The 12469-nt window shown below is 39.4% G+C and overlaps 1 protein-coding gene across 1 annotated transcript; it reads right to left on the bottom strand.

Moving 5' to 3' along the window:
- On the bottom strand, positions 1–3627 carry LOC311058449 (ubiquitin-conjugating enzyme E2 D4-like). Its single transcript, XM_084075905.1, has 7 exons — positions 3472–3627; positions 2609–2672; positions 2357–2388; positions 1441–1518; positions 1201–1306; positions 995–1088; positions 1–902 (listed from the first exon to the last, which is right to left on the bottom strand). The coding sequence occupies exons 1-7, from the start codon at positions 3493–3495 to the stop codon at positions 857–859; spliced, it is 444 nt and encodes a 147-aa protein (XP_083932031.1). The 5' UTR covers positions 3496–3627; the 3' UTR covers positions 1–856.
- Positions 3628–12469: the final 8842 nt, after the last annotated feature.

Here is a 12469-nt window from a genome sequence, read left to right as displayed (position 1 = left end):
CATGACTAAAGCAAAAAGGCGTTTAATCCGGATGTAAACAAACTTAGAAATGACACAGAATTCCACCACATGCTACCTGAGGGTCGCAGATAAGTACAATAAATTGGTAGAATTTGAGAAAATAAGCTGCTTCCATACTGCAAAATCTCAGGTTGTGAAACACAAATGCTGCCATCTAGTGGCCAAACAAATAAAGCAGTGAGACAATCCCTGATCATCACAAGATTTCAGGATCCCAGAATCACCAGTAAACTAATGTTCTGAAATAAACCACTGCATTCTCTCTCTGTATTTAAGAATACTAGCCTTCTGTTTATGTACTTCTAAATATGTAGATGAGAATTAAATACAATCTATACTGAAAGAGCATCTATTTTTTCATGATAAATTGTTATGTATGTAGGCAGGCAAGTAGTAAATATAACACATTTCACTTATATACAATCACAGATAACATTTTTGACTGGCTTTTTAATGCAAAATAATAAAAATAGATTCTGTATAGTTTTATACCATACAATATAAATCTCTAACATGGAGGGGGGGGGGGGGGGGAGAGTATAACTTTGGAAAATTAAATCACAATTGGTCTCTTTTTTTGCAGGGCATCTCACCAATAATAATAATAATAATAATAGCAATAATAATAATACCAAACCAAAGGCAAAAGAGGAAAACAATGAATTCAAGGATAAAACCAGTTCAGTCTGGGTAGAGAAAGTGCTTCCCATATAAAAAAAAACACGTTATCTAGAACCAGTGTTGGAGAAGATGCAACAGTACTGCAGTATTTTGGAGAAGTCCAGCAAGATATGCGCCCAAACCATTTCCATTATTGCCAAACCTTCACAGTCGTTCACATTGCGTACTTTTGAGTCCATTCTCTGGCTAATCTGTTGTACCTGAAGAGGGGAGGTAGGGGGAGAAACATTTTAGAGGACTAGATCACTGAATAAAGGTTCAGATGGCATATTCTTCATGCTTACATACTCACTTTTGTTTGTCAGATTTATAGATGTGTGCAATGTCTGGGACAAGAGGGTCATCTGGGTTTGGATCGCATAGCAAAGAGCATATGGATAATAACACTGGAAAAATAAAGATCAATAATAATCACAATCCTTTGTATATAAATTCAAAACACTCTTGAATGTTTTAAACCACATGCTGAACAACGTAGGACAGATCATGTTTCGTTACCCTTTGATATTGTAAGTGCAGGTGACCACTGTGACCTTAAGATGTCGAGGCAGATGCTACCATTGCTGTTTATGTTTGGGTGATAGATTCGTGTCGTGAAGGCTACCTGTGGACAGAACATGACATAAAATGGGACAAAAGTAAATATGATTAAAACGGAAAGAAAGGCATATGTCTAATGAGAATTTTTGCAAACTTTTTTCTCTGGCCAATCATAATCTGTGATGTAAATGGTGTCACCTTTGGCGGTTTAAAGGGATAGTCAGTGGGGAAGTGGATAGCAAGGAAGAACACCCCTCCTTGATACGGGCTGTCGGTCTGGAAGAGAAGTGCATTTGTGAAATCAACTCTACAGGGCTGATGGAGCCACACACAATAAATAAGCTACCAGATTAAAAATGTTCTTTGCCAGGGTGCTTTGTGGCTTAGCCAGTTATCGCATAGATTATATGCTCCTTGTGAGCATGGAGACCCAAGTTCGAATCCAACTCCCGTCTTGTCTGTCGTCTCTCTGCCCTTGGTTTCATGTCACTCTAAACCAGTGGTTCTCAAACTGTGGGTCGTCCCCAGATGATTAGCATAATGTGCAACATAGTTTTCTCATTCAACAATCAAAAAAAACATCACACAGTATAAGTCTATACTGGGTACATGTATATGGTAATTTATACAGGTAATATTTATCTGTGGAACTGAGTCAAACAAAATGTAATGCGAGGGGAGTCCCCAGTTTAAATGTGATTCTTTGGGGGGGTCACGGCCTGAAAAGGTTGAGAACCACTGCTCTAAACTACCCTATCTGAAATAAAGCATAAAATGGCAATCACAAAAAAAATTATCTTATTTGCCTGTCACTAGTTTATATTAGCGGACATTACATGAGGGGACAAATGAAGACTAGAGTTGAGGAACTACTGGGCACTTCTATTGGAACTATACTAAAAAAGGTACAGGACTGGAACTGTAGACAGAAAGTTGAGTGATAAGTGTCATTGTGATACTACAGGCTTGAACTTGTAATCACTCAGATAGAATGCACCACTCTATGCTCTCTGCGCAGCTCAGGTAGGGTAGCTGTCAGTCAAAATAAAACACTATTGTCTAAAAGCTCCAGAAGCAATTTGGAACAAAACAAAAATCCAGAAAAAGGGCTCACCGGTCCCATGATGGTAGCTTGCCAGTGAAATACTGCAGAAAGAAAGGAGAAAAACACAATCACTGTTTAGGCTTCAGTGTAATCTTTCTTTTAAGACAACACTGCTTCAGCAGCAAAGTGCCCAAATTAGGTGAACAATAAGCACAATGTGAGGTCTACAGACAAACATTGCCATTTCCTTTCCGTGTCATAATTTCCACACAATCAGTCTTAGTATTGTCACAGGCTCCATCATTCAAAGAACCGACTTACAGTCCTCCCCGACTGGACCAGCTGAACACTGAGCTGGCGGGTCCCTTTGCAAATCATGTAGCTCCTGTTAATGTCAAACAAACAGAATATGAAATTAGAATGTGTGGAATACACATATCACACACTGTCCAGCTCTGTTATGAAGTAATATATGAACTACGTCATTAAGTATTCTGAATGAGCATCCCATCTAATGTTTAGCCTATTATAAATTAAGGTTATATGCATTCTTAAAAGAGTTTGATTTGTGGATGGAAAATATTCCACATGGAATTGTCAAAATATAGGTCTGCTTCACGCCAATTAAAAAAATATTTGCAACATAAATCTATTACAAGCCCACAATTCTTAAAATGTCATCACTAGTTGTCTAGAGTTAGTCTTATCAAGAGCTCTTTGAATAAAAACACCGATATGTCCCCACTAATAGGTTGTTTTTTGTTATGCGTTTTTGTGGTATAGCCTAATAGCTGTAGTTTGTTTGTTGTATCACTGGGTGTTTCACGTGTCTTCATGCTTTCAGGGCGTTACAACAACATGTAATGTTAAACAGAGTGTAAGCGTATAACACACAACAGCCCATTCCAGAAACCTTTGATTCAGGGGCCTATCTTGTGTGGTAGCCAATACGCCCAAAGTTAGCTGGCTCTTTAATCATCACAAATGTCAACAGCGTTTCATTAAGTGCATAAAAGTCAACCGATGTTGTCAACATGTACACAATGTTACCAACTTGTGATAAACAACCAGTTAGCTTAACATTAACCGAAGGACTTATGATTACGATGCTACTGTGTATCTGTGTGTTTTTTCCGTCAGCCCAACATTACGCTATATTACGTTAAAAAACGGAATACACTTACCTTCTGTATTCTTTTCAAAGCCATGTCAGCCCCCGTCGAATTGTATGTAGTTGTAGTGTGAGGTTTGACAGCTGTCAGTCACCGCTTTACTTGAATTTTTGGACTCGGCTCGGTGTTGTTTTGTTTTGAGAAATCGGTGATTTCTTTTGTTTCCGCTATTTGTTCGACGACGGAGCGCGCCCGGAGGATTGTGGGATATGGAGTTTTCTAGTGCATTTCCGGCATTTAAAGGGACAGTTCATAATTTCAAAACAGTGGTTCTCAACCTATGTTCTCAACCAGTGGGTCGGGACCCACAGGGCCCAGGGGGGTCCCCACGTGATTTATTTTTATTGGCAGATGACAGTACAGTGAACATTTTTAGGACTTTCAAGACCTTTTTAATGCCAAAATAAAAAGAAGAAAAAAAGAAATGAAAAGAAAAAAGATCATTACTGCTTCAAAAGTAATCAACAAACAATACTATAGAAAATGGTCAAATTGTCAAATAATATGAAGCCTAATATACACATTTGTGAAAATAGCTGATCTACAAGCACACAACGCTTGTAGATCTGTTATTTCCACAATATTTATCTGTGGAATTGAGTCAAACTAAATTGAATGCCTCAACTACTACAATTCCAAGTGCTTTTAAAAAGAAATAAAGAAAGGCACAGACGGCAGTGTAAAGCCACCAGAGGGCTCTACTGTTCTTGATCGCTCAGTTTTAAAATTCACAAATGTTATTATATTCCTCCACCTCGACCCCCGGAAAGCCACATGGAGCACAAACAAACAACTTCTACTACATTACTACAAGCCTACTGCTAAAATTTGGATAAAGGTAGAAATATGATCGGATGTAGCCTACAGCTTGCTGGCAATGTTTGACGGAATGCAGTTTTACTTTATGGACACAGAAATTACTGTATAGGCAAGTGAGCATCAATTTTATAGTGCTACTTTTACTGAATCAGAATAATGAATGTTCATCTCCAAAATTGGATGCTATCAGACAGTATCTTTATCTATCTATAGTATCAGTGTGTGTGTGTGTGTGTGTGTGTGTGTGTGTGTGTGTGTGTGTGTGTGTGTGTGTGTGTGTGTGTGTGTGTGTGTGTGTGTGTGTGTGTGTGTGCGTGCGTGCGTGCGTGCGTGCGTGCGTGCGTGCGTGCGTGCGTGCGTGCGTGCGTGCGTGCGTGCGTGCGTGCTTGCGTGCGTGCGTGCGTGTGTGTGAATTAACCATTGGTATATTGGTAACATATTGAACTCTAATATTAGTGTATGTACTACAGGCTTACCAATGAATTGAAATTAATAATGACAAATCCCTCTGATAGCCTACTTACCAGGCAAGTCCACCCACAGTATTATTACCAATTGCACAATGCACAAATGCAGCACATTTTGAAGTCTTTCATTATAACAGCGCCACATTCAGAGATTGCCTCAGATCACCTCACCTCATTGAAAATGTACAAATGAAACCAATTGGAGCTTATTTATTCCTCTACAAAGCTAAGCTATATATATATATAATGATGTGCCACCCATGCTATGTTCTCCTGAAATTGCTAGCTGCTATTTGACATAAGGGATAGATCTGACCTGACCATTCAATATTGGATTGGTACTGTACTGTATGTGAAGTCCACATGGACTCACTGGACTGTATAGTTGCCAGGGCCCTCCTTGGCTGAATTGTCCAAGCCTCACTCTGAACTCCACTTATGATACATTCAATATCTAAAAGCTCCCTACTGATTGGTTGTCAATATTGCATTGTGTGCTGTAACTGCCATCATCTAGAAGGAAAGGCATTAAAATACATGGACTGGGTTCCCTGTAGTGGTTATTATTGGACTTAAGGAGGGTGTGTAATAGAGGAGCACTTTGAGGGGTCAGCAGTGAGTTAAAAGAGGTCAGCAGTGAGTAGGATGACACATTTACTGTAGCACAAAATTATGGTATATTTGTCTTGCTAAAGTGACTTCACTTTAGTCTGGCGGATACCCTTTCCATCTGACATTAGTGAGCAAATATCTTGAACAGAAAACTGAAAATCTTAACTCTAACACCTGCTGTGATGGTTGTGTAATTAACCAATTTCTATCACCATGCCTGCTAATTGGATTTTCACATCTGCCAAGCACTTCATCCTTGAAGCTACCATAGCTATCATAGCACACCAGTTTGATGAGCTAAAATCAATTTGATTAACAGAGGTCAAAGGGAGAAGAAACCAACATGATTACATATCACTGGTCTAATTAATCTGTCTGGCATGGATAAGAGGCTTTTAAAAATCACCACAGTTTTGGACACACTCTCCTACACAGAGGGTTGGACATGACACAGTCAAACAGTGTAAATTATACTGTCTGTGTGACACAGACTTCTGCATAGTAGAATGTTTTTGACACTTCTGTTCTAAAAGGACTCCCCAGAATTAAATTGTTGAATTAGTCAATCAGTGAGTGAGTGAGTGAGTGAGTGAGTGAGTGAGTGAGTGAGTGAGTGAGTGACCTTCCTACTGCTATCATTTCAGTTTGAACGAAAAGAACAGAGGAAATAATAACAGGATGCATATTATAACGTGGCTATTACAAAGTGGGGCCTATGCAAATACTGTATGTATGTCTGCCTGCCTGCCTGCCTGACTGCCTATATTTCCTAGAATTTAAAAGAAAAAGGTTTAAACTGAACCATAAATCAGAGCCTGTGTTAAGTATGCAGTATATGATTTCAGAATTGTATTATTTAAAATTACATTAGACGATAAACATTTAGAAATAGACACAGATAATACAGTTAGTATAATTATGCATAACATTGTGTCAGGAAAGGTTGCCAGCCAGGTTGACACTTATGCACACAAAACATTTGCATAATTGCAACCAAATACCACAAAAATAAAAGTGTTCTTATTTGTTCCCTTTTCTTTTTTTTCCCAAATAAAAGGCAACCAAACATACAGCAGTGGTTCTCAAAGTCCTGGGACCCCCAGGGGTCATTGAGAGGGTTTCAGGAGGTTCCAGGGGGTCTCCAGGAAAATTTGTAAATATAGCATCAACATTTTAACCACTTGAACCATTATGTACATTGGCTATTTAAAAATAACCGACAAGCTCATAACACATTGCGATGCGTTGTGAGCTTGTAAATCTGCTATTTTCATAAAATATTGGAAAAATTAGAAACATATTTGACAACACTAATCTTGTATGGGGGTCCCTGGCACAACATCTTTTCAGATGTGGGTCTGTGGTCAAATGCATATTAATTTGGGGGTCCTTGACATGAAAAAGTTTGAGAACCACTGACACATACTGTACATACACAACAGTTAACCAAACAAACAAAGCACATAAACATTACAGCCCTCAACACACCCTCATCCCAACCCACATTTTGTACGTCATTTTAGTTATTTAAATTAAAATCTTCTATCTGGGCTACATCAATATCATCTAAATTCTGTCAAGAGCTTGCATTTGTGGATGACAGCCAGGAGAAGTGACATCTAACTCCAATAACGTGTTACGAAAAATGGTTTCTCACGCTTTTACACATTATATAGAATGTATGTATCATAATATCATATGAAAACGAATAGAAAATGCACTTGGCTGAGGTGCTGGGTTGGAAAGTATCATGAAGAAAAAGAATAAACCGCACTCTCATCTGCTCCAATGTAACCTGATTTAATGACAACGTTTCGAGCCAAGGCTCTTCATCGGGGTCAAACGCAGAGTTTGACTCGATGAAGAGTCTTGGCTCGAAACGTTGTCATTAAATTACATTGGAGCAGATGAGTGTGCGGGTTTATTACTTTTCTTCATAATATTATATAGCCTAATAGTGGACACTCGCCTTTTTGTAACTCCTATGCTCTTACTTCATTAAATATTCTTCTGGCTCAACACAGTGCAACAAGCCAGAGACACAAGCCGTGTTGGGGAGCATTAAACCACGTAGTTGAACAACATAATTTAACTACATTTTGCTGTAGCTTACTGGTAGTTCAACTACATTCATATTTGTGTCGTGTGTAACCAGAACACAGTAAAATAACACTGGTGTCTCAGCCACTGCTGCATATGGGTGGCTTTTCAGTCAGTTTGCATTGGCAAACAGTCCAGATATTATGGCATGGCATGGCATGGCATGGCATGGCATGACATGACATGACATGAAAGGCACTTAACTGTCAACACACATCAACCAGTGCCCTCATCCATTTCAATTCACAGTATTTTTGTATTGGATTGTTTTTTTTAATTTGTGCTGTCAACCTATTAATTGTAATTTCAAGCAGGGTCCCACTGCAAATTAGGCTTATTTATTACATGGCTTGGTTGACTGCTTTATTCTGATTGGTAGCCTATCCAGTATAACATGTAAAATAGACACAGGCTATTTTAAATTACAGCTAAACAGCGTTTTTTGAAAATATTTGAGGCAAGAAATTTAGACAATGCCGTAACAGAATATTAGATTCATAGTGTATTTGAACACTTCCTAGTTCCTACAGGTGTTTTCCAAGCCGAGTAGCTGACCATGTTGCACTTGACGCACCTGGCATACATGGACTAGCCTATCAGCCTACTTTCATTATGTAAGAAATCAAATCTTCACTACAATCACTACACATTGTGTTGTTACTTTTGGGTAAATGTATTAATTCATTAATTTATCAAGTAGCCGTGTAATAAACGGTATAATCGACAGGGAGCCGCCGGTCATTATTGAGAAATAAACCCCTTCACTATCAGGACCAGGAATCCCCCCCCCCCCCCCCCCCCCAGTTTTTGCATATTATTGTATATTGTATGTCGTTAAATGTGTCGATGAATTGAATACACATGCAGGACCCCAATGGAAACAAGCGATAGTGCTTTCTTGGGTTTAATCCTTTTAGCAGACATTGTATTAAACTGTACTTTCTGTGCTTTTTTTTCCCCAAACTGTTAATAAAGTATTCAATCAATCAATCAAACCGCTTCGCTTCAGGGTCCAATCGTTGGGGTTTATTTCTCAATATGATCAGCGTAACAAAGGCTCCCTGCATACAGTAAGTAAATAAAGGTTTAGATTCGTAGATTGAATAGGCTCTATGCACAGCAGCCATATTATCACTTCCTTGTTCCTTCCCAGGTGTTACCAATGATACTAATGAAGGCTCTGTTCCATTTAGTGTAGCACAGTGGTTTCCACGACCCCATAACTCTGAGTGTGCAAATGGAATCAAATGGACCCGTTACACTAAGGGGGCATTTGGAAGCCCATGAGGGTCCCTGGACCCCAACTGTAGACCCACTGGTGTAGCAGAGTGTTTCCAGTGAGCCAACATGCGCAACATCAGCACCCTGACTCTGTTTGACCATGAATGGAACAGAGCCTTCATTAGTATCATTGGTAACACCTGTGCATTTCTTCATAATATGGCTGCTGTGAATAGAGCCTATTAAGCCAAACAAGCCCCCAGGCCTCAGATCCGTCACAACAGCATTATTGAATTCATAAGAAGAAGTTTTGACGGCATGGTACCCAAACAGGTCGTAGCTTAAACCTTTGCGCTGCGCGTCCACACACGGGCTCCGAGAGTGCCGCGCTCCCGAGCTTTTGAGCATAATTTTACCAGGAGGAGGAGGAGGAGAGAGCAGTACCAAGTGAAGTCTGCATCGAATGCTTATTGCTTCTTCTCGTTGCAGTTGCAAATGACTTAACCTCACATTCCTACATGTCTGCCAGTTGACGTAGCGCACGCAAGGCACACACAACTGTTCTGCAAGGAAGGAATCAGGAGTCCGATCGTGGGCTGCGGGCATTTCTTTCAGGTAAATCATCAATGAACGACATTGCTGTAGTGTTGCATGCTGGCGACGGATGGGAGAGATTGATTAGGCTACTGTACGAGTGCGGGCGTTTTGCTGTATACCGCAGCTGAGCTGTCCGTGGTGCTGAAATGATAGAGCCGCGCGGATGGGAAAACAAAAAACGTGTGTTGTAGTGCTCATGTCGAGAACGGGAAGGTGAGATGACTTCGCTGTTTGCAGGGTAACAGGATAGGTGGGCACTAGGGACATCTGGGCATCTCGATGTAAAATTGGCTATTTTGTCCAAAAAATAAAAAAAAAATGAAAATGTTTTAAAGTAAAGTATACATGATTAGAACATGCTTAAACATTCGACAATTAAGGTCTAATCATTGGACCTTAATTGTCGAATGTTTAAGCATTTGTAGCATTTGTAGAAATATTAGACTCTAATATTTCTACAATTGCTACAAAACCATTTTGGGGCATAAACAATAAGTTGAAGGATACATTTAGTCTGATAATGATGTAGCCTACTGTGCATGTTCACATCATGTATACCTACTTTACAATACTTCATTTTTCTAAAATGTTTTTTTTTTTTTTTTTTTTAACATTTTGGACATTATAGGCAATTTTACATCGAGGTGCCCAGATGTCCCTAGTGCACCTATCCTGTATCCGTTTGTAGACTATATGGGCTATTCAGTGTTGTATGATAATCCTTATGAGAATGTCCTGTGGTGGCATGAAGTGAAGACAGGATGATTAGGTACCTATAGGATAACATATTATATAAAATTCCTTACACTTCCAGCGTCTTACAGGCTTTGACTGTGTGTGCACCTTCAACTGAATGCATACTCTTCTGCACTGCATCCTAGATGAGTGTGTGTGCTGGAGGGGTTTTGTGTTCATTTGAGGTATTTGTTGTTTTAGTGTCTGGGTCCTCACTTTGCCTTCTCAAGACCTCTATCCCTCAGTTCCTAGTTGGGGCCATGGAAATCAAGCTTGGTTTTGAATCCTCTATGATGATGATAATAATAATAATAATAATAATAATAATAATAAGGGTAATAATAATGTAACTATTTATAAAGCACTTAATATCAAACAAGGTTACAAAGTGCTTTACAACAAAATAAAAACACCCTTTGTCTCCAGCCTCTACTCAGGAACAACCAGCTGGTTCCGATCCTGCCTGTGGACCTCAGACTGCATGGGCACAGGCTGGAGGGGTTTAGTAACTTTAAAAAAATGTAGGCCGTGAATTTCCTTAAAGGTAATCATTAACATCTTAAAATCAGTCAACAGACAAGCAACCAGTGTAAGGGAGTTAAAATAGGAATAATTATTCTGCTGGTTTTAGTTAAAAGCTCAATGTTGATCTGATCTCCCTGAGATGATAAAAACAACATCTGAACAGCAAGTTAATGTGTCTCTCAAAGTTTAGGCTGGGATCAACAAACCTGGCATTGTTAGATAAAGGACCAATTGATGACTACAATTTTGAATGTAAGTTATCTGGGACAATTATGAGTTCAATTGAAGGAAATGATATTCTACAGTAAAGGGTTGTTGTGCTTCACCGGAAGATGTTGTGTATCATCTGCATAACAATAGAAGGAGATGTCTGCCTGTACATTACAATGTCGGAAAGGGAAAGCATGGAAAGCAAGAAAAAAAGGAGTGGACCTAAAATTGAACCTTGGGACAGGCAAGGGGTCCCCAATTGATACAAAAATCTATGATTTTTTGAAGATGATGTAAACCATTGCAAAAGCAGTCCCAGATATGTCAACCCACTGTTGTAATCTATTGATAAGAACATTATGATCTGTGGTGTCAAATGCTGCACTCAATCCAACAACACAATTATGGACCCATCACCAGTGTCAGAATTCATTAAAAGATTGTTTGTTCTCTTATGGTGTTGTCAAAACCCAGACAGAATGTGTGTGTGTGTGTGTGTGTGTGTGTGTGTGTGTGTGTGTGTGTGTGTGTGTGTGTGTGTGTGTGTGTGTGTGTGTGTGTGTGTGTGTGTGTGTGTGTGTTTTCCAAATAGGCAACATTGTCTTTCCCAGCTGGCAGAATACACAACACATGTGCATGGAATGTTGAGGGTATAATATCAACAGGGCAAGAAGAAGGTTTCATTTGAGACACAATATCCTTGAGAACTGTCTTAAAGTTGTATAAGTACATGAGTGCATGATATCGGAGCAGAGATCCTGTCAGCCTAAAGTAAAAGAAAGGATCAACACTGAAGACATATTCACTTGAAGATTTACACACATTAAAATTGATAGAATTTAACCACAACCCTGAGCATGACATAATAGGTGAACGCTTGGAGAAAAGAGGCAAATATTCCGCAAAAATAGCAGATCTACAAAGTACAAACTCACTGTTGTGAGCTTGTAGGTCAGCTATTTACGGTGAAGAGATTTCAATAGAGGCGGGAAAAGGGGGGCCAAGTACACACCCCTGGGAGACCCTGGTCACGGTCAGTGAAGTACAAGTGGTTAAGAGACAAATCTAGGACTAGGACAAATTAGAACAGAAAAATACTTAGCTTGCATATTCTTAACTAACTTATTGTAAGAGTCCATTAAGACCTTCAACGGTTGGTAGTAGCCTACTAGTGAAACTGAAGCCCTGTGTTCCTCCACCTACGTTCAGCACTCCTACATTATCTTTTAAAATTGTGGATATTCTCACTGATCCAAGGAGATGACCCTGCATGCTTAGCTCTGGATTTAACAGCCGCTATTTTGACATGCGGAATCCAACAGAGAAAATGGTGATAACAACATACTTCTACACTTTTGTAACAGCCATTGCTTGTACAATAGCTAATATTAAAACAAGAGTCCTAATCCCTCCATAGACTATTCTGTGTGTAGTTCATTCATTGCTATTAACTGGATCCGACAAGGTGCCTGTATCCATTTGATGTGCCAGCCCCCTTTTTGCACCTTGTTTTAAAATATGTCCTTGCACAGACCTTGTCAGATGTGTGAACATGTGTGCACAGACTGGAACATGGCATGTCTGTGCAGCATGGAAATGTCAAATGTGTTGAGTGTTGATCTTCTTTGCCACCAGGCCAACTTCTTGGCAAAATTGGGGCAATTCATGTTGAAGTTGTATTATTTGTCTGATTTTTGGATATGTCCCTACTGTCCATAGGAGCA

The sequence above is a fragment of the Gymnoscopelus microlampas genome, assembly GCF_963454915.1.
Source record: "Gymnoscopelus microlampas genome assembly, chromosome: 13".
NCBI lineage: Eukaryota > Metazoa > Chordata > Actinopteri > Myctophiformes > Myctophidae > Gymnoscopelus > Gymnoscopelus microlampas.
This window is presented reverse-complemented; position numbering and strand designations above follow the sequence as displayed.